Raw genomic sequence first — 22,989 nt, 5'->3', positions numbered from 1 at the left:
TGAACAAGAGTAATCTTTGTATTAACAGAACAAAATGCAGACAATATACAGCTGGACCTGGCACTGGTCCGATCCTGTACAGAACGCGATACAAAATAAATAAGCCGCTGCGGTCAGCGCGCTCCGCTCGTCACCCGTGGCCTAAACAAATCAACTCTCAACAGGGGCAATGAACGTTACACGGTTTTAATGTGCCGCTCCTACGCCCCCAATCAAAAGCTAAAAGTAAAGGTGGTCTTCATCGTCATCCTCATCAAACATGTCATCAGAGAACAGATCCCCCAGATAGTCGCTGTCAAACTCGTCCTCAGAGAAGCTGTGGATCTCCTCGCTGTCAGACACGTCGTCGCCCACCTCCAGGGGATCGTCCATGTCCTCACTGCTGGACAGAATGAAGACGTCAGAAGGAAGGGGGCTGCCCTCACTGTCCGAGGGGATCAGGATGTGGGTGGTCGTCACTGCGAGATCTGCGGAAGAGAGCGAGAGAGGGGGGGTTACACACTGCAGAGCTGGGACCCCCGCACACCCTCCACCCCTGGACTGCGCAGGGTAGAGGGAGGAAAAATAAGGAGTTCAGCTCTGGAGAGATTCAGTGTCAGAGGGAGGAGGACATGATGTTAGAGACAGCGGACAGACCACTTATTTCTTAGACTTTTGCTAGGAAATAAGTGGCCGGATCCCCCCCGCTGAGGTTGGTGGTGGGGGTCTGTGCTTTAGGGCTCAGGAGGGAGTTTAAGGTTTCGAAGAGTCGTTTAGGATTGTTGGACAGTGAAGTGATGAGGGTGGTGAAGTAGGACTGTTTGGCCAGATGGAGGGCAGAGTTATAGGTTTTGAGTATAAGTGTGGTAAGTGGGGGTGTCCCGGGTGAGGAGACCGTTACTGGCAGAGAAGGAAAGAAGGTTGTGGTCCAAGAGCAGGAGAGGGGAGTTAGTAAAGTCAAGCAGCGAGCAGAGACGGGAGAAGACCAGGTCCAGAATATTCCCGTCTTCATGCGTAGGAGAGTTAGTAAACTGTGAGAGGCAGAATGAGGAGGTTAGAGAGAGTAGATGAGAGGCAGATTGGGAGAGGGGATCATCGATGGGGATGTTGAAGTCCCCCATGATGAGGATTGGGATGTCACAGGATAGAAAGTGAAGAAGCCAGGTGGCAAAGTGATCCAAGAACTGGCGGGGGGAGCCTGGAGGGCGATACACGACCGCCACTCACAGGAAGGAAACATAAGTGAGGGAACAGGGGGGATGACCTGGAAATCAACACCTCCACCCTGTCTATTCTCAGGTCTGGAGATATGTGAAACTTTCAGCCCACCAAATGAGAGAGCAGCAGCTGCGGTGGTGTCTGCCGGATCCAGGTTTCTGTAATAGCCAGAAGGTTAAGGGAATTAGAGAGGAAAAAATTGTGAATGTAAGTTAATTTCTTACACGCTGACCATGTGTTCCAGAAGGCATAATTAAGAGAGATAGGAGAAGGCATGCACTGAATGTTTAATAGGATTAGCAGGGTTTCTATATGCAGCTGGAAGAGAGTTATGTATGCTGGTGGAGGGAGGCCCAGGGTTGGGGGAGATGTCGCCAACGACTAGAAGGAGAAAAAAAAAAGAGAAAGAGCAGGTGGTGCAACGATTTGTATGAACGTTTTGTGTACGGTATGGAGATAGTGGATGGTTAAGGATGAGAAATGTCAGTAGAGTCTCAAATTTCTACATGGGAGAGGGGACAAGGTGTGACTGATGTGGAGAGAATGCACAGAATGTGTAAGAGGGCGGGAGAGTCGTTAGAATGAGAAAGCAGAAGCTAAAACATAAGAAGCTGAGTGATATGACCATTATATAATGAGGAACAACAAAGCAAGAAGCATGCTTGTATCAATGTCTGGGGCAGCTGCTGCCCGTGTGCTTTAAAATATTGCATTTAAAGTATATTGCACACGTGCTCTCCCTGGCCAGATCTGAATATATAGAAGGTATCTGCCGGGGTCTAGGACCAAATGGCCTCATTGAATAATGAAGGAATTAGAACAAGACCAGAGCATTACTATGCAAAAGAAACAACCCCATGTTAAACATCAATGAAAGAGAACGCCGCCAATCCATCACTAGAGATCAGAGGTGACATCACTGAGAATGCCGCCTATCCATCACTAGAGATCAGCGGTGACATCACTGAGAATGCCGCCTATCCATCACCAGAGATCAGCGGTGACATCACTGAGAATGCCGCCTATCCATCACCAGAGATCAGCGGTTCTTACCCCACTCTTTCTTGGGGTCAGTAAGAGGAAGCTGTGATACGGGTCACCCACCTCTCACCTTTGCGCTCTAGGATGAGGGCCAGCCGGCGGTCTCTCATTTCGGGGCTCAGCTTCTCCACCATGCGGTTAATGCAGTTGTCCAGGACGAGTGAGCGCGTCTGTGACTTTATCTCCTGCCGGCAGATGGGACACTCTTCCTTCCTTTTTCTCCAGGCCTGGATGCAGAAAGCGCAGAAGCTGTGGGCGCAGTTCAGGGTGACGGCCTGTGTGGGGCAGTAAACATGAGGTAATGCACATCACTTCAGCGCCGTTGAATGCCTCCCTGGCCCGCGGTGACGGCCCCCCACCTCTATGAAGTGTTCGGAGCAGATGATGCACTGCAGCTCATTGTCTAGGACATCGTTCATGTGATGCAGAACCTCCTCCTTCTGAGCCTCCATCTTGTCCTTCTCTTCCTGCGAAATACAGAAAACTCAGAATGTGAGGACTACAAACCCCAGCAGAGCTCATCCCCTGTGTGTCAGTGATCACGGGGACAGACGATGACGCACCTTGGTTTCCTGCTCTTTATTCTTGGCTTCAATTATCAGTTCCAGCTCTTGGTGAGAACAACTCAACTCACCCAGGAGCTGCGAATACTGAGGAGAGAGAAGAAGAAAAGAAGCGGTGAATCCCCCCGACGGAAAAATCAGGATAAAGCCTGAGCTCTCCCGGATATTACCAGCACCCTCATACAATATTACTATAGAGCTGCACTCCCCCGTCTATTACCAGCACCCTCATATAATATTACTATAGAGCTGCGCTCCCCCATCTATTACCAGCACCCTCATATAATATTACTATAGAGCTGCGCTCCCCCGTCTATTACCAGCGCCCTCATATAATATTACTATAGAGCTGCGCTCCCCCGTCTATTACCAGCGCCCTCATACAATATTACTATAGAGCTGCGCTCCCCCGTCTATTACCAGCACCCTCATATAATATTACTATAGAGCTGCGCTCCTCCGTCTATTACCAGCGCCCTCATACAATATTACTATAGAGCTGCGCTCCCCCGTCTATTACCAGCACCCTCATATAATATTACTATAGAGCTGCGCTCCCCTGTCTATTACCAGCGCCCTCATATAATATTACTATAGAGATGCACTCCCCCATCTATTACCAGCACCCTCATATAATATTACTATAGAGCTGCGCTCCCCTGTCTATTACCAGCACCCTCATATAATATTACTATAGAGATGCACTCCCCCATCTATTACCAGCACCCTCATATAATATTACTATAGAGCTGCGCTCCCCCATCTATTACCAGCACCCTCATATAATATTACTAGAGCTGCGCTCCCCCGTCTATTACCAGTGCCCAATATACAATATTACTATAGAGCAGCGCTCCCCCGTCTATTACCAGCACCCTCATACAATATTACTATAGAGCTGCGCTCCCCCGTGTATTACCAGCACCCTCATATAATATTACTATAGAGCTGCGCTCCCCCATCTATTACCAGCACCCCCATATAATATTACTATAGAGCTGCGCTCCCCCATTACCAGCACCCTCATATAATATTACTATAGAGCTGCGCTCCCCCATCTATTACCAGCACCCTCATATAATATTACTATAGAGCTGCGCTCCCCCGTCTATTACCAGCACCCTCATATAATATTACTATAGAGCTGCGCTCCTCCGTCTATTACCAGCGCCCTCATACAATATTACTATAGAGCTGCGCTCCCCCGTCTATTACCAGCACCCTCATATAATATTACTATAGAGCTGCGCTCCCCTGTCTATTACCAGCACCCTCATATAATATTACTATAGAGATGCACTCCCCCATCTATTACCAGCACCCTCATATAATATTACTATAGAGCTGCGCTCCCCCGTCTATTACCAGCACCCTCATACATTACTATAGAGCTGCGCTCCCCCGTCTATTACCAGCACCCTCATATAATATTACTATAGAGCTGCGCTCCGTCTACTGCCAGCGCCCTCATACAATATTACTATAGAGCTGCGCTCCCCCGTCTATTACCAGCGCTCTCATACAATATTACCATAGAGCTGCGCTCCCCCATCTATTAACAGCGCCCTCACACAATATTACTATAGAGCTGTGCTCCCCCGTCTATTACCAGCGCTCTCATACAATATTACTATAGAGCTGCGCTCCCCCGTCTATTACCAGCACCCTCATATAATATTACTATAGAGCTGCGCTCCCCCATCTATTACCAGCACCCCCATATAATATTACTATAGAGCTGCGCTCCCCCATCTATTACCAGCACCCTCATATAATATTACTATAGAGCTGCGCTCCCCCATCTATTACCAGCACCCTCATATAATATTACTATAGAGCTGCGCTCCCCCGTCTATTACCAGCACCCTCATATAATATTACTATAGAGCTGCGCTCCTCCGTCTATTACCAGCGCCCTCATACAATATTACTATAGAGCTGCGCTCCCCCGTCTATTACCAGCACCCTCATATAATATTACTATAGAGCTGCGCTCCCCTGTCTATTACCAGCACCCTCATATAATATTACTATAGAGATGCACTCCCCCATCTATTACCAGCACCCTCACATAATATTACTATAGAGCTGCGCTCCCCCGTCTATTACCAGCACCCTCATACATTACTATAGAGCTGCGCTCCCCCGTCTATTACCAGCACCCTCATATAATATTACTATAGAGCTGCGCTCCGTCTACTGCCAGCGCCCTCATACAATATTACTATAGAGCTGCGCTCCGTCTACTGCCAGCGCCCTCATACAATATTACTATAGAGCTGCGCTCCCCCGTCTATTACCAGCGCTCTCATACAATATTACCATAGAGCTGCGCTCCCCCATCTATTAACAGCGCCCTCACACAATATTACTATAGAGCTGTGCTCCCCCGTCTATTACCAGCGCTCTCATACAATATTACTATAGAGCTGCGCTCCCCCGTCTATTACCAGCGCCCTCATATAATATTACTATAGAGCTGCGCTCCCCTGTCTATTACCAGCACCCTCACACAATATTACCATAGAGGTGCGCTCCCCCGTCTATTATCAGCACCTTCATACAATATTACTATAGAGCAGCGCTCCCCCGTCTATTACCAGCACCCTCATACAATATTACCATAGAGGTGAGCTCCCCCGTCTATTACCAGCTCCTTCATACAATATTACTATAGAGCAGCGCTCCCCCGTCTATTACCAGCACCCTCACACAATATTACTATAGAGCTGCGCTCCCCCGTCTATTACCAGCACCCTCATATAATATTACTATAGAGCTGCGCTCCCCCGTCTATTACCAGCACCCTCATATAATATTACTATAGAGCTGCGCTCCCCCGTCTATTACCAGCGCCCTCATATAATATTACTATAGAGCTGCGCTCCCCCGTCTATTACCAGCGCCCTCATATAATATTACTATAGAGCTGCGCTCCCCCGTCTATTACCAGCGCCCTCATACAATATTACTATAGAGCTGCGCTCCCCCGTCTATTACCAGCGCCCTCATACAATATTACTATAGAGCTGCGCTCCCCCATCTATTACCAGCGCCCTCATATAATATTACTATAGAGCTGCGCTCCCCCGTCTATTACCAGTGCCCAATATACAATATTACTATAGAGCAGCGCTCCCCCGTCTATTACCAGCACCCTCACACAATATTACTATAGAGCAGCGCTCCCCCGTCTATTACCAGCACCCTCATATAATATTACTATAGAGATGCACTCCCCCATCTATTACCAGCACCCTCATATAATATTACTATAGAGCTGCGCTCCCCCATCTATTACCAGCACCCTCATATAATATTACTATAGAGATGCACTCCCCCATCTATTACCAGCACCCTCATATAATATTACTATAGAGCTGCGCTCCCCCATCTATTACCAGCACCCTCATACAATATTACTATAGAGCTGCGCTCCCCCGTCTATTACCAGTGCCCAATATACAATATTACTATAGAGCAGCGCTCCCCCGTCTATTACCAGCACCCTCATACAATATTACTATAGAGCTGCACTCCCCCGTCTATTACCAGCGCCCTCATACAATATTACTATAGAGCTGCGCTCCCCCGTCTATTACCAGCACCCTCATATAATATTACTATAGAGCTGAGCTCCCCCATCTATTACCAGCACCCCCATATAATATTACTATAGAGCTGCGCTCCCCCATCTATTACCAGCACCCTCATATAATATTACTATAGAGCTGCGCTCCCCCATCTATTACCAGCACCCTCATATAATATTACTATAGAGCTGCGCTCCCCCGTCTATTACCAGCACCCTCATATAATATTACTATAGAGCTGCGCTCCTCCGTCTATTACCAGCGCCCTCATACACTATTACTATAGAGCTGCGCTCCCCCGTCTATTACCAGCACCCTCATATAATATTACTATAGAGCTGCGCTCCCCTGTCTATTACCAGCACCCTCATATAATATTACTATAGAGATGCACTCCCCCATCTATTACCAGCACCCTCATATAATATTACTATAGAGCTGCGCTCCCCCGTCTATTACCAGCACCCTCATACATTACTATAGAGCTGCGCTCCCCCGTCTATTACCAGCACCCTCATATAATATTACTATAGAGCTGCGCTCCGTCTACTGCCAGCGCCCTCATACAATATTACTATAGAGCTGCGCTCCGTCTACTGCCAGCGCCCTCATACAATATTACTATAGAGCTGCGCTCCCCCGTCTATTACCAGCGCTCTCATACAATATTACCATAGAGCTGCGCTCCCCCATCTATTAACAGCGCCCTCACACAATATTACTATAGAGCTGTGCTCCCCCGTCTATTACCAGCGCTCTCATACAATATTACTATAGAGCTGCGCTCCCCCGTCTATTACCAGCGCCCTCATATAATATTACTATAGAGCTGCGCTCCCCTGTCTATTACCAGCACCCTCACACAATATTACCATAGAGGTGCGCTCCCCCGTCTATTATCAGCACCTTCATACAATATTACTATAGAGCAGCGCTCCCCCGTCTATTACCAGCACCCTCATACAATATTACCATAGAGGTGAGCTCCCCCGTCTATTACCAGCTCCTTCATACAATATTACTATAGAGCAGCGCTCCCCCGTCTATTACCAGCACCCTCACACAATATTACTATAGAGCAGCGCTCCCCCGTCTATTGCCAGCACCCTCATATAATATTACTATAGAGCTGCGCTCCCCCGTCTATTACCAGCACCCTCATACAATATTACTATAGAGCAGCGCTCCCCCGTCTATTACCAGCACCCTCACACAATATTACTATAGAGCAGCGCTCCCCCGTCTATTACCAGCACCCTCACATATTAGTATAGAGCTGCGCTCCTCCGTCTATTACCAGCACCCTCATACAATATTACTATAGAGCAGCGCTCCCCCGTCTATTGCCAGCACCCTCATATAATATTACTATAGAGCTGCGCTCCCCCGTCTATTACCAGCACCCTCATATAATATTACTATAGAGCTGCGCTCCCCCGTCTATTACCAGCACCCTCATATAATATTACTATAGAGCTGCGCTCCCCCGTCTATTACCAGCGCCCTCATATAATATTACTATAGAGCTGCGCTCCCCCGTCTATTACCAGCGCCCTCATATAATATTACTATAGAGCTGCGCTCCCCCGTCTATTACCAGCGCCCTCATATATTACTATAGAGCTGCGCTCCCCCGTCTATTACCAGCGCCCTCATACAATATTACTATAGAGCTGCGCTCCCCCGTCTATTACCAGCGCCCTCATACAATATTACTATAGAGCTGCGCTCCCCCATCTATTACCAGCGCCCTCATATAATATTACTATAGAGCTGCGCTCCCCCGTCTATTACCAGTGCCCAATATACAATATTACTATAGAGCAGCGCTCCCCCGTCTATTACCAGCACCCTCACACAATATTACTATAGAGCAGCGCTCCCCCGTCTATTACCAGCACCCTCACACAATATTACTATAGAGCTGCGCTCCCCCGTCTATTACCAGTGCCCAATATACAATATTACTATAGAGCTGCGCTCCTCCGTCTATTACCAGCACCCTCATACAATATTACTATAGAGCTGCGCTCCCCCATCTATTACCAGCACCCTCATATAATATTACTATAGAGCTGCGCTCCCCCATCTATTACCAGCACCCTCATATAATATTACTATAGAGCTGCGCTCCCCCGTCTATTACCAGTGCCCAATATACAATATTACTATAGAGCAGCGCTCCCCCGTCTATTACCAGCACCCTCATACAATATTACTATAGAGCTGCACTCCCCCGTCTATTACCAGCGCCCTCATACAATATTACTATAGAGCTGCGCTCCCCCGTCTATTACCAGCACCCTCATATAATATTACTATAGAGCTGCGCTCCCCCATCTATTACCAGCACCCCCATATAATATTACTATAGAGCTGCGCTCCCCCATCTATTACCAGCACCCTCATATAATATTACTATAGAGCTGCGCTCCCCCATCTATTACCAGCACCCTCATATAATATTACTATAGAGCTGCGCTCCCCCGTCTATTACCAGCACCCTCATATAATATTACTATAGAGCTGCGCTCCCCCGTCTATTACCAGCACCCTCATATAATATTACTATAGAGCTGCGCTCCCCTGTCTATTACCAGCACCCTCATATAATATTACTATAGAGATGCACTCCCCCATCTATTACCAGCACCCTCATATAATATTACTATAGAGCTGCGCTCCCCCGTCTATTACCAGCACCCTCATACATTACTATAGAGCTGCGCTCCCCCGTCTATTACCAGCACCCTCATATAATATTACTATAGAGCTGCGCTCCGTCTACTGCCAGCGCCCTCATACAATATTACTATAGAGCTGCGCTCCGTCTACTGCCAGCGCCCTCATACAATATTACTATAGAGCTGCGCTCCCCCGTCTATTACCAGCGCTCTCATACAATATTACCATAGAGCTGCGCTCCCCCATCTATTAACAGCGCCCTCACACAATATTACTATAGAGCTGTGCTCCCCCGTCTATTACCAGCGCTCTCATACAATATTACTATAGAGCTGCGCTCCCCCGTCTATTACCAGCGCCCTCATATAATATTACCATAGAGCTGCGCTCCCCTGTCTATTACCAGCACCCTCACACAATATTACCATAGAGGTGCGCTCCCCCGTCTATTATCAGCACCTTCATACAATATTACTATAGAGCAGCGCTCCCCCGTCTATTACCAGCACCCTCACACAATATTACTATAGAGCAGCGCTCCCCCGTCTATTGCCAGCACCCTCATATAATATTACTATAGAGCTGCGCTCCCCCGTCTATTACCAGCACCCTCATACAATATTACTATAGAGCAGCGCTCCCCCGTCTATTACCAGCACCCTCACACAATATTACTATAGAGCAGCGCTCCCCCGTCTATTACCAGCACCCTCACATATTAGTATAGAGCTGCGCTCCTCCGTCTATTACCAGCACCCTCATACAATATTACTATAGAGCAGCGCTCCCCCGTCTATTGCCAGCACCCTCATATAATATTACTATAGAGCTGCGCTCCCCCGTCTATTACCAGCACCCTCATATAATATTACTATAGAGCTGTGCTCCCCCGTCTATTACCAGCACCCTCATATAATATTACTATAGAGCTGCGCTCCCCCGTCTATTACCAGCGCCCTCATATAATATTACTATAGAGCTGCGCTCCCCCGTCTATTACCAGCGCCCTCATATAATATTACTATAGAGCTGCGCTCCCCCGTCTATTACCAGCGCCCTCATACAATATTACTATAGAGCTGCGCTCCCCCGTCTATTACCAGCGCCCTCATACAATATTACTATAGAGCTGCGCTCCCCCATCTATTACCAGCGCCCTCATATAATATTACTATAGAGCTGCGCTCCCCCGTCTATTACCAGTGCCCAATATACAATATTACTATAGAGCAGCGCTCCCCCGTCTATTACCAGCACCCTCACACAATATTACTATAGAGCTGCGCTCCCCCGTCTATTACCAGTGCCCAATATACAATATTACTATAGAGCTGCGCTCCTCCGTCTATTACCAGCACCCTCATACAATATTACTATAGAGCAGCGCTCCCCCCGTCTATTACCAGCACCCTCATATATTACTATAGAGCTGCACTCCCCCGTCTATTACCAGCACCCTCATATATTACTATAGAGCTGCGCTCCCCCCGTCTCTTACCAGCACCCTCATATAATATTACTATAGAGCTGCTCTCCCCCATCTATTACCAGCGCCCTCATATATTACTATAGAGCTGCGCTCCCCCCGTCTATTGCCAGCACCCTCACACAATATTACTATAGAGCTGCTCTCCCCCATCTATTACCAGCACCCTCACACAATATTACCATAGAGTTGCGCTCCCCCGTCTATTAACAGCACCTTCATACAATATTACTATAGAGCAGCGCTCCCCCGTCTATTACCAGCACCCTCACACAATATTAGTATAGAGCTGCGCTCCTCCGTCTATTACCAGCACCCTCATACAATATTACTATAGAGCAGCGCTCCCCGTCTATTGCCAGAACCCTCATATATTACTATAGAGCTGCGCTCCCCCGTCTATTACCAGCACCCTCATATATTACTATAGAGCTGCGCTCCCCCGTCTATTACCAGCGCCCTCATATATTACTATAAAGCTGCGCTCCGCCGTCTATTACCAGCACCCTCATATAATATTACTATAGAGCTGCGCTCCCCCGTCTATTACCAGCGCCCTCATATAATATTACTATAGAGCTGCGCTCCCCCGTCTATTACCAGCGCCCTCATATAATATTACTATAGAGCAGCGCTCCCCGTCTATTACCAGCGCCCTCATATAATATTACTATAGAGCAGCGCTCCCCGTCTATTACCAGCGCCCTCATATAATATTACTATAGAGCTGCGCTCCCCCGTCTATTACCAGCGCCCTCATATAATATTACTATAGAGCAGCGCTCCCCGTCTATTACCAGCGCCCTCATATAATATTACTATAGAGCAGCGCTCCCCCGTCTATTACCAGCACCCTCACACAATATTAGTATAGAGCTGCGCTCCTCCGTCTATTACCAGCACCCTCATACAATATTACTATAGAGCAGCGCTCCCCGTCTATTGCCAGAACCCTCATATATTACTATAGAGCTGCGCTCCCCCGTCTATTACCAGCACCCTCATATATTACTATAGAGCTGCGCTCCCCCGTCTATTACCAGCGCCCTCATATATTACTATAGAGCTGCGCTCCCCCGTCTATTACCAGCGCCCTCATATAATTACTATAAAGCTGCGCCCCGCCGTCTATTACCAGCACCCTCATATAATATTACTATAGAGCTGCGCTCCCCCGTCTATTACCAGCGCCCTCATATAATATTCCTATAGAGCTGCGCTCCCCCTGTCTATTACCAGCACCCTCATATAATATTACTATAGAGCTGCACTCCCCCGTCTATTACCAGCACCCTCATATAATATTACTATAGAGCTGCGCTCCCCCGTCTATTACCAGCACCCTCATATAATATTACTATAGAGCTGCACTCCCCCGTCTATTACCAGCACCCTCATATAATATTACTATAGAGCTGCGCTCCCCCGTCTATTACCAGCGCCCTCATATAATATTACTATAGAGCAGCGCTCCCCGTCTATTACCAGCGCCCTCATATAATATTACTATAGAGCAGCGCTCCCCCGTCTATTACCAGCACCCTCACACAATATTAGTATAGAGCTGCGCTCCTCCGTCTATTACCAGCACCCTCATACAATATTACTATAGAGCAGCGCTCCCCGTCTATTGCCAGAACCCTCATATATTACTATAGAGCTGCGCTCCCCCGTCTATTACCAGCACCCTCATATATTACTATAGAGCTGCGCTCCCCCGTCTATTACCAGCGCCCTCATATATTACTATAGAGCTGCGCTCCCCCGTCTATTACCAGCGCCCTCATATAATATTCCTATAGAGCTGCTCTCCCCCTGTCTATTACCAGCACCCTCATATAATATTACTATAGAGCTGCACTCCCCCGTCTATTACCAGCACCCTCATATAATATTACTATAGAGCTGCGCTCCCCCGTCTATTACCAGCACCCTCATATAATATTACTATAGAGCTGCACTCCCCCGTCTATTACCAGCACCCTCATATAATATTACTATAGAGCTGCGCTCCCCCGTCCATTACCAGCGCCCTCATATAATATTACTATAGAGCTGCGCTCCCCCTGTCTATTACCAGCACCCTCATATAATATTACTATAGAGCTGCACTCCCCCGTCTATTACCAGCACCCTCATATAATATTACTATAGAGCTGCGCTCCCCCGTCTATTACCAGCACCCTCATATAATATTACTATAGAGCTGCACTCCCCCGTCTATTACCAGCACCCTCATATAATATTACTATAGAGCTGCGCTCCCCCGTCTATTACCAGCGCCCTCATATAATATTACTATAGAGCTGCGCTCCCCCTGTCTATTACCAGCACCCTCATATAATATTACTATAGAGCTGCACTCCCCCGTCTATTACCAGCACCCTCATATAATATTACTATAGAGCTGCGCTCCCCCGTCTATTACCAGCACCCTCATATAATATTACTATAGAGCTGCACTCCCCCGTCTATTACCAGCACCCTCATATAATATTACTATAGAGCTGCGCTCCCCCGTCCATTACCAGCGCCCTCATATATTACTATAGAGCTGCGCTCCCCCTGTCTATTACCAGCACCCTCATATAATATTACTATAGAGCTGCACTCCCCCGTCTATTACCAGCACCCTCATATAATATTACTATAGAGCTGCGCTCCCCCGTCTATTACCAGCACCCTCATATAATATTACTATAGAGCTGCACTCCCCCGTCTATTACCAGCACCCTCATATAATATTACTATAGAGCTGCGCTCCCCCGTCCATTACCAGCGCCCTCATATAATATTACTATAGAGCTGCGCTCCCCCTGTCTATTACCAGCACCCTCATATAATATTACTATAGAGCTGCACTCCCCCGTCTATTACCAGCACCCTGATATAATATTACTATAGAGCTGCGCTCCCCCGTCTATTACCAGCACCCTCATATAATATTACTATAGAGCTGCACTCCCCCGTCTATTACCAGCACCCTCATATATTACTATAGAGCTGCGCTCCCCCGTCTATTACCAGCGCCCTCATATAATATTACTATAGAGCTGCGCTCCCCCTGTCTATTACCAGCACCCTCATATAATATTACTATAGAGCTGCACTCCCCCGTCTATTACCAGCACCCTCATATAATATTACTATAGAGCTGCGCTCCCCCGTCTATTACCAGCACCCTCATATAATATTACTATAGAGCTGCACTCCCCCGTCTATTACCAGCACCCTCATATAATATTACTATAGAGCTGCGCTCCCCCGTCCATTACCAGCGCCCTCATATAATATTACTATAGAGCTGCGCTCCCCCTGTCTATTACCAGCACCCTCATATAATATTACTATAGAGCTGCACTCCCCCGTCTATTACCAGCACCCTCATATAATATTACTATAGAGCTGCGCTCCCCCGTCTATTACCAGCGCCCTCATATAATATTACTATAGAGCTGCGCTCCCCCTGTCTATTACCAGCACCCTCATATAATATTACTATAGAGCTGCACTCCCCCGTCTATTACCAGCACCCTCATATAATATTACTATAGAGCTGCGCTCCCCCGTCTATTACCAGCACCCTCATATAATATTACTATAGAGCTGCACTCCCCCGTCTATTACCAGCACCCTCATATAATATTACTATAGAGCTGCGCTCCCCCGTCCATTACCAGCGCCCTCATATAATATTACTATAGAGCTGCGCTCCCCCTGTCTATTACCAGCACCCTCATATAATATTACTATAGAGCTGCACTCCCCCGTCTATTACCAGCACCCTCATATAATATTACTATAGAGCTGCGCTCCCCCGTCTATTACCAGCACCCTCATATAATATTACTATAGAGCTGCACTCCCCCGTCTATTACCAGCATCCTCATATAATATTACTATAGAGCTGCGCTCCCCCTGTCTATTACCAGCACCCTCATATAATATTACTATAGAGCTGCACTCCCCCGTCTATTACCAGCACCCTCATATAATATTACTATAGAGCTGCGCTCCCCCGTCTATTACCAGCACCCTCATATAATATTACTATAGAGCTGCACTCCCCCGTCTATTACCAGCACCCTCATATAATATTACTATAGAGCTGCGCTCTACCGTCCATTACCAGCGCCCTCATATAATATTACTATAGAGCTGCGCTCCCCCTGTCTATTACCAGCACCCTCATATAATATTACTATAGAGCTGCACTCCCCCGTCTATTACCAGCACCCTCATATAATATTACTATAGAGCTGCGCTCCCCCGTCTATTACCAGCACCCTCATATAATATTACTATAGAGCTGCACTCCCCCGTCTATTACCAGCACCCTCATATAATATTACTATAGAGCTGCACTCCCCCGTCTATTACCAGCGCCCTCATACATTACTATAGAGCTGCGCTCCCCCGTCTATTACCAGCACCCTCATATAATATTACTATAGAGCTGCGCTCCCCAGTCTATTACCAGCATCCTCATATAATATTACTATAGAGCTGCGCTCCCCCGTCTATTACCAGCGCCCTCATATAATATTACTATAGAGCTGCGCTCCCCCGTCTATTACCAGCGCCCTCATACAATGAAACTATAGAGCTGCACTCATCTGACGCTCACAGCTATAGGTCACCTCTGCCAGGATTTGTGCCAGCGGCTCCTTCAGACGCTCCTCTTCTGACAGCGATGAATTTCCCTGTGGTCAGAAGGAGGAAGTCTCCGTGAGTAACAGTGCAGAAACCCCAAGTCCACAGCAGGCCCCATAACACAGTCACCCCAACCCTCAGCAATGCAGGTGGAGGCTTTATACAAGCAGATAAGTTGATGGGGCACATCTGTAAAATTCGGCACGGACTGATGTGACTTTTTAAGTGTAAAAAAGTTTTAGACTAACGTGTTGGCAAGTTGTACGTCTGCAGCGATAGGTCTGCTCAGATGTCACACAGTCCCTTAAGCTCCTCTCCTGCCCATGGGTCTCACTGGGATCTTATTTCCATCCTTATCTATCACACTCAGGACTTCTCTTATTCACTGTATTATTTTATGGCAGTGCTGCCTCCATCTTACTTTATTCATCTATGCCAGGCTATCAATCCCATAATGCTCCAGTACAGCATCACATGACCAGCTAGAGCCAGTAACATCTCTGCCTGCTGGGAGGATACTGTAATTATCCTCCTGCCCCCAACTAGGCTAATATGTTATAAGTACACAGTCAGGAAGGTAGGTTTCTGTGATCGGAGCTGTGCAGTCATCATCACCAACTGCGACAGGAGTTTCTGTCTCGTCCCCTGTGTGTGTGTATAAAATGGACAGACTCCTAAAATATATAAAACTAGATCGTGGCCCGATTCTAACGCATCGGGTCTTCTAGAATATGTATGCGGCCGACCGGGCGCGACTAATCAGCGAAGCAGTGTTTAAATGGGTTGTGCACTACTTTAAATTATCCCCCCAATGTATCCCCCCGGGGCCCCTAATGAATTTTGTAATTACGTCAGGTTGTGATTCCTGCTTGTGACAACATCGCTGACCAAGCACAGCCAGCACATCATTCCCCCGGCTCTTGCTTCCGCTTACATCACCACTATTTGCGACTGCAGCCGGGGGTCTCCTGTTCCTCATACCACGGTGAATGACGGGCTGTAGGCGGGGTTATCACCCATCATGTCACACCCAGCATCCACTGCGCGCTCTGTCAATGAATGCGCGTGCGGTGGATGCCGGGTGTGACGGGATGGGGGATAACCCCGCCCACAGCCCATCACTCACCGTGGAACGCGAAACAGGAGACCCCCTTGGCTGCAGCCGCAAATAGTCATGACATAAGCGGAAGCAAGAGCCAGCTGCAGCAGGGGGTCAAATGCTGCCTGTGCGCGGTGACCCGAGTATAAGCCGAGACCCCTAATTTCACAACAAAAAACTGGGAAAAATTTATTGACTTGAGTATAAGCCTAGGGTGGGAAATGCAGCAGCTACTGTTAAATTTCCATATCCTGGTATGTATGGCTCCCTCATCCCCTAATTGTGGTTTGTAAGGCTCCGTCATTCCCCTAATCCTGGTTTGTATGGCCCACTCATTCTGGCTTGTATGGCCCCCTTATCCTGGCTTGTATAGCCCCCTCATCCTGGTTTTGTACGGCAGTGTGTTGCGGTGTCTCCCGTTCCCGACGTTGTCTGTGAGATTCCGCATCCTGGGCTTATCTGGCGGCAGTGTGTTGCGGTGTCTCCCGTTCCCGACGTTGTCTGTGAGATTCCGTATCCTGGGCTTGTCTGGCAGCAGAGTGTTGCGGTGTCTCCCGTTTTCGACGTTGTCTGTGAGATTCCGCATCCTGGGCTTGTCTGGCGGCAGTGTGGTGCTGTGTTTTCCGTTCCCGACGTTGTCTGTGTGATTCCGCATCCTGGGCTTGTCTGGCAGCAGTGTGGTGCTGCGTCTCCCGTTCTCGACGTTGTCTGTGAGATTCCGCATCCTGGGCTTGTCTGGCGGCAGTGTGTTGTGGTGTCTCCCGTTCCCGACGTTGTCTGTGAGATTCCGCATCCTGGGCTTGTCTGGCGGCAGTGTCGTGCTGTGTCTCCCGTTCCCGACGTTGTCTGTGAGATTCCGCATCCTGGGCTTGTCTGGCGGCAGTGTGTTGCGGTGTCTTCCGTTCCCGACGTTGTCTGTGAGATTCCGCATCCTGGGCTTGTCTGGCGGCAGTGTGTTGCGGTGTCTTCCGTTCCCGACGTTGTCTGTGAGATTCCGCATCCTGGGCTTGTCTGGCGGCAGTGTGGTGCTGTCTCCCGCTCCCGACGTTGTCTGTGAGATTCCGCATCCTGGGCTTTTCTGGCGGCAATGTGTTGTGGTGTCTCCTGTTCCCGACGTTTTCTGTGAGATTCCGCATCCTGGGCTTGTCTGGCGGCAGTGTGTTGTGGTGTCTCCTGTTCCCGACGTTTTCTGTGAGATTCCGCATTCTGAGCTTGTGTGGCAGCAGTTTGTTGTGGTGTCTGTTGCTCTCGTTTCCTTGCTGCTTCTGCTGCTTTTCTGTCATCCTCAGTGGCGTATTTTCGCTTAAAACCCATTGGAAGACAGGAAGCGTAAATCGTGATAACGTGCAGTAAAGTAGTATCTGTTCAGCGCGCTGTGACTGACAGAACATGTTCAGCAAACGTGACAGAAGTACGTCACACTCTGACACACTGTGAGTGACAAAACATGTTCAGTACGTCATGGGCAGTTGGTGAGTGACATGACCACATGGGCGGAGTCAGCCCTGCTGACTGACTGATTGGCAGCGGCCGGACCAATCAGCGACGCGGGAGTTCCTGGATGGACAGACAGACGGGATAAGCCGATTATATAGTAGATTGGGTGCAGTCGTTCAATGCAGTTTGTGGGGAATATTTTTTTCATAAGAATTTGGGAACGTTCTTTAATGTCCTATAAATGTCCGTCCTATTCCTGATCTCAGGGTCTGGACTTTTAGCTGAGATGAATCTGTGCTGCAGTAAATTTATCACTTACACATGAGCCGTGTATGAGGGAGTCGTGGAGTCGGTGTCATGGAAATTGGGGAGTCGGAGGTTTGGCTTACAGAATCCACAGCCCTGGATTGGCAACTCAAGCTAAAAAAAAAAATTTGCTAATTCAATTTGGAATTTGTTTAAACCACAAAAAAAAAAATACTAAACCTAAATAAGTTTGGAGAATAATGTTACCAGGTAATTTTTTCCCCAATTGGATATTTTTTTTCTCGTTATTTAAGCATGTCGTATGGTTATGGTGTCAATCAAAACCAACTCGTTCTGGGTAAAAAAAAAAAAATCCCTCATATGGCCACAGAAAAATAATCATAGCTGTTGGGAGAAAAAAAAAAACATAAGTAAAATAAAAAAATTGTTTTAAGAAGTTGAAGCCGAGTTCATACGCTGCATGCAAGCTACTAGGCCGTGGTGGAGACCCGTGGCAGACATGGGGGCAATCTTAGGTCCGTGGCTAGCCTGAAATTGCGATGAGGGAAGTCAATGGGCAGACAGAGGAGTGTCCTCCCTTGCTTAAGCTTCGTAGTGGAACCTATAGGGTTAAACATCTGGGATCAGAGGTTTCTCTCATCCTGGTAGTTACAGCAGAGCCCAGCTGTCAATCACACCCTACCTCCTGCTGCTGATCACACTGGCCAGGCTCCTGAGCCCACATGGTCATCGTCAGAGAAATATTGAAAATATTATCTCTTTCTCCCCCTGTCAAAAGGGACTTATATTTTTGGTGGCAGGGTCAGTCGAGGAGCGATATGCTTATTTTCCCATAGCTGTGAGCCTCTCCGGGGAGCGGTAATGCAAAAGTACCAGAATGACTATTTGCAGCTACACCATGCGTGGTCTCTACGGAAAGGTAAATTCATAAAGAAAAAAATGACGTCGCATGCAAGCTTCTGCGAGCAACCAGGTATAAGTTATCGCGGAAGTTAGTTATTTTAATAAAAACATGAAGGTTGGAGCCCGAGCCCACATGATGTCACCACAGGGGTGTGTGGGCAGATCTCCCCTTAGGCATAAAGGAGCCAACTGAAAATAGATCCATATTCTTGCCGGGAGTATATATTTATTATAGCAACAGATCCTATTCGATAACAGTCAAATCTGGAGCGTCCCCCCTCCCCATGCTTGCTGTATATGTCGCCATCTATTGCTCTGCTTCCCAGATTCAACTTACTGGTACAATTCTCCGCTTGATATTTCCGCTTTATCTGTCCCATTCCATTCAATACTCACATATGTCCGTCCTTTCCCCACTGTAGATTTTATCTGATGTTTAGAGGTGCCAAACTGCAGAGCCTACAGAGTCCTAGCTCTGTCTTTGATCACCCAGCCATCTCCTGGTGAGGTGAGCAGCTGCTAATTTAGCCACAAGCAGCTCCCACAATGCCTCTCACCTGATGGTTTAGTGTGCCCTATATATTTAGAAGCTCCTTAAGCGGTGCACGCGTCTTCTTGTGCAAAGTGGCTTCGGAGGTAAGTGGCAGTTATTTCAGAGGCCGTTAGTCAGGGCAGGAGTCAGGTAACCAACACTTTGACAACTTACTCTCTTTTAACTATGTTTCTGTTAGCTTTCACTTTTTGCCCTATAGTCCTCCACTTTCTAGTAACCCCTCAAATCCCTACACCTAGTAAGGAACTGTTCATCTGTCCCTCCATCCTCCCCATCCATCTCACCTCCTCCTCAGAATTATTCCTCAACATTCAATCCTGGATCTGCAACAACAGACAGCCACCTCATGCTCTCTCTTGCTCCCACCTGCTAACACTTTCTCTGCTCCTCCTCACTGCTGGAGATCTCTCTGCAAATCCTGGTCCTCCTCGCCATATCCCCACAGTTACTTCTACCTCCTATCCACGACCTTCCACAAACTGTCGCAACCCTTCTAACCTCATACCCATCCAACTAATCCCAACTTCCCCAGCCCCACTAACAGGAGCTCTATGGAAAGCTCGGTCCATCTGCAACAAACTTTCCTAAATCCACGACCTTTTCATTACTAACAAACTTTCCTTCCTCGCCATCACCGAAACCTGGCTCACCCCCTCTGACACAGCCTCCCCAGCCGCACTTTCGTATGGCGGATTCCAACTTTCCCACAACCCCCGCCCCAACGGCAAACATGGCGGAGGCGTAGGTTTTCTCCTGTCAGATACCTGCGCTTTCACCCAAATATCACTGCCACCCTCTGTTACACTCCCCTCTTTTGAGGTGCACTGTGTACGCATCTATTCCCCCTCTGACCTCCAACTGGCAGTCATTTACCGACCCCCAGGGCCAGCCACCACCTTCTTAGACCACTTCACCACCTGGCTGCTTCATTTCCTCTCCGTTGACATCCCCACTATCATCATGGGCGACTTCAACATCCCCATTGACACTTCTCCTATCCCTCACTTCCTCCTTTGGTCTTACTCAGTGGTCTTCCACACCCACACACAAAGATGGCCACACGCTGGACCTCATCTTCACGCGCCTCTGTGCCCTATCTAACCTCTCTAACTCTCCCCTCCCTCTCTCTGACCACAACCTCCTCACATTCTCTACCCTCTCCTCTCCAAGTGCACAATCCCCACTCCACAAACTCACACACGCTCGCAGAAACCTCAAACACCTTGACCTACACTCACTCTCTGAATCCCTCCTCCCTCTTACAGACATAAATTCCTTACACGATGCAGATGTTGCTGCCGCTTCATATAACACCTCAATAGCTGCAGCACTAGACTCGATCGCCCCTCTCACACATACCAAAGCTTGCACAATCAACAGGCAACCCTGGCATACCAAACTTACTAAAGAACTGCGACGGGCCTCCAGGGTTGCGGAGCGAAGATGGAAAAGGTCTCACTCCATCGAGCACTTCATCGTATTCAAACAATCCCTCACTATTTTCAAAATAAACATACTTCACATCTCTTCCCTGTCCCACAACCCTAAACAGTTATTTAACACTTTAAATTCTCTCCTTCGTCCCCCAGTGCCTCCTCCCTATTCTCTCATCTCAGCCGAAGACTTTGCCTCATTCCTCAAGCAGAAGATTGACACCATCAGACAAAGCTTTTGCCTAAAGTCCGCACAACCCCTCCTCATATCTACTCAACCTTCCTCCTCCAAACACCACTTCTCCACCATTACAGAAGGTCAAGTCTCCTCTTTACTCTCCAAATCACACCTCACCACCTGCGAACTTGACTCAATCCTATCCCACCTCATCCCTAACCTTACCACAGTCTTCATCTCAACCCTAACCCACCTCTTCAACCTGTCACTAACAACTGGTGTCTTCCCCTCATGTTTCAAACATGCCTCAATAACACCCATCCTCAAAAAGCCCTCCCATTGACCCATCCCCTCTGAATAGCTATCGCCCCATATCACTTCTCCCCTATGCCTCAAAACTACTAGAACAACATGTCCATTCTGAACGGTCCTCCCACCTCTCCTCCTGCTCCCTCTTCGACCGCCTACAATCTGGCTTCCGACCGCATCACTCGACTGAAACTGCCCTGACTAAAGTCACCAACGACCTACTAACCGCCAAATCCAAGCGACACTACTCCATCCTCCTCCTCCTCCTGGACCTGTCATCTGCCTTCGACACAGTGGACCATTCCCTCTTACTACAGACTCTCTCATCTCTTGCCATCACAGACTCGGCCCTATCCTGGATCTCCTCATACCTAACAGACCGGACATTCAGTGTCTCCCACTCACACACCACATCCTCATCTCACCCCCTATCTGTCGGTGTCCCCCAAGGTTCAGTTCTAGGACCCCTGCTCTTCTCCATCTACACCTTTGGCCTGGGACAGCTCATAGAGTCTCACAGCTTCCAGTATCACCTCTATGCTGATGACACACAGATCTACCTCTCTGGACCCGATATCACCTCCTTATTAACCAAAATCCCACAATGTCTGTCCGACATCTCATCCTTCTTCTCTGTCAAATTTCTAAAACTTACCATGGATAAAACAGAATTCATCATCTTTCCGCCATCTCATTCAACCCCCCCATCTGACCTATCTATCAACGTCAATGGCTGTTCACTCTCCCCGGTCCCTCAAGCTCGCTGCCTTGGAGTAACCCTGGACTCTGATCTCTCCTCACACCACATATCCAAGCCCTTTCCACTTCCTGCCGACTCCAACTCAAAAATATCTCCCGGATCCGCACATTCCTAAACCATGAATCTGCAAAAACACTAGTGCACGCCCTCATCATCTCCCGCCTCGACTACTGCAACCTCCTGCTCTGTGGCCTCCCCTCTAACACTCTCGCACCCCTCCAGCTATCCTAAACTCTGCTGCCCGACTAATCCACCTGTCCCCCCGCTATTCCCCGGCCTCTCCTCTCTGTCAATCTCTTCACTGGCTCCCCATTGCCCCGAGACTCCAGTTCAAAACCCTAACCATGACATACAAAGCCATTCACAACCTGTCTCCCCCATATATCTGTGACCTAGTCTCCCGTTACATACCTGCACGCAGCCTCCGATCCTCACAAGATCTCCTTCTCTACTCCCCTCTTATCTCCTCTTCCCACAATCGCATACAAGATTTCTCCCGTGCATCCCCCCTACTCTGGAACTCTCTACCCCAACACATCAGACTCTCACCTACCATGGAAAACGAAGGAACCTGAAGATCCACCTCTACCAACAAGCCTACAACCTGCAGTAACCACCGCTTCACCACATTACTGCATGACCTCCTCTACCCACACCTACTGTATCCTCACCCATCCCCTGTAGACTGTGAGCCCTCGCGGGCAGGGTCCTCGCTCCACCATACCGCTGCACGACCAGCTCTACCCTCACCTACTGTATCCTCACCCATCCCCTGTAGATTGTGAGCCCTCGTGGGCAGGGTCCTCGCTCCACCATACCGCTGCACGAACAG

At 48.3% G+C, this 22,989-nt stretch overlaps 1 protein-coding gene across 3 annotated transcripts in view; it reads right to left on the bottom strand.

Annotated features, from left to right (window-relative positions):
* RNF8 (ring finger protein 8) overlaps positions 1-22,989 on the bottom strand; it is a 75,303-nt gene continuing 52,314 nt past the window's right edge. For 2 of the 3 annotated variants that reach the window (XM_073671683.1, XM_073671682.1), the window contains 5 exons: positions 15,206-15,268; positions 2,802-2,888; positions 2,598-2,705; positions 2,309-2,513; positions 1-467 (listed from right to left, as the gene is read on the bottom strand). In XM_073671683.1, coding sequence (XP_073527784.1) covers positions 220-467; positions 2,309-2,513; positions 2,598-2,705; positions 2,802-2,888; positions 15,206-15,268 — 711 coding nt within the window. In that variant the 3' untranslated portion in view covers positions 1-219. Of the gene's footprint in view, positions 468-2,301; positions 2,514-2,597; positions 2,706-2,801; positions 2,889-15,205; positions 15,269-22,989 lie in introns of all 3 variants that reach the window. The other variant, XM_073671684.1, reaches the window with a different exon arrangement.

Source organism: Phyllobates terribilis, unplaced genomic scaffold (genome assembly GCF_046119375.1).
Source record: "Phyllobates terribilis strain yellow unplaced genomic scaffold, ASM4611937v1 Scaffold_3__8_contigs__length_932513732, whole genome shotgun sequence".
Taxonomy (NCBI): domain Eukaryota; kingdom Metazoa; phylum Chordata; class Amphibia; order Anura; family Dendrobatidae; genus Phyllobates; species Phyllobates terribilis.
The sequence above is the reverse complement of the archived record's forward strand: the minus strand, read 5'-3'. Positions and strand labels throughout refer to the sequence as shown.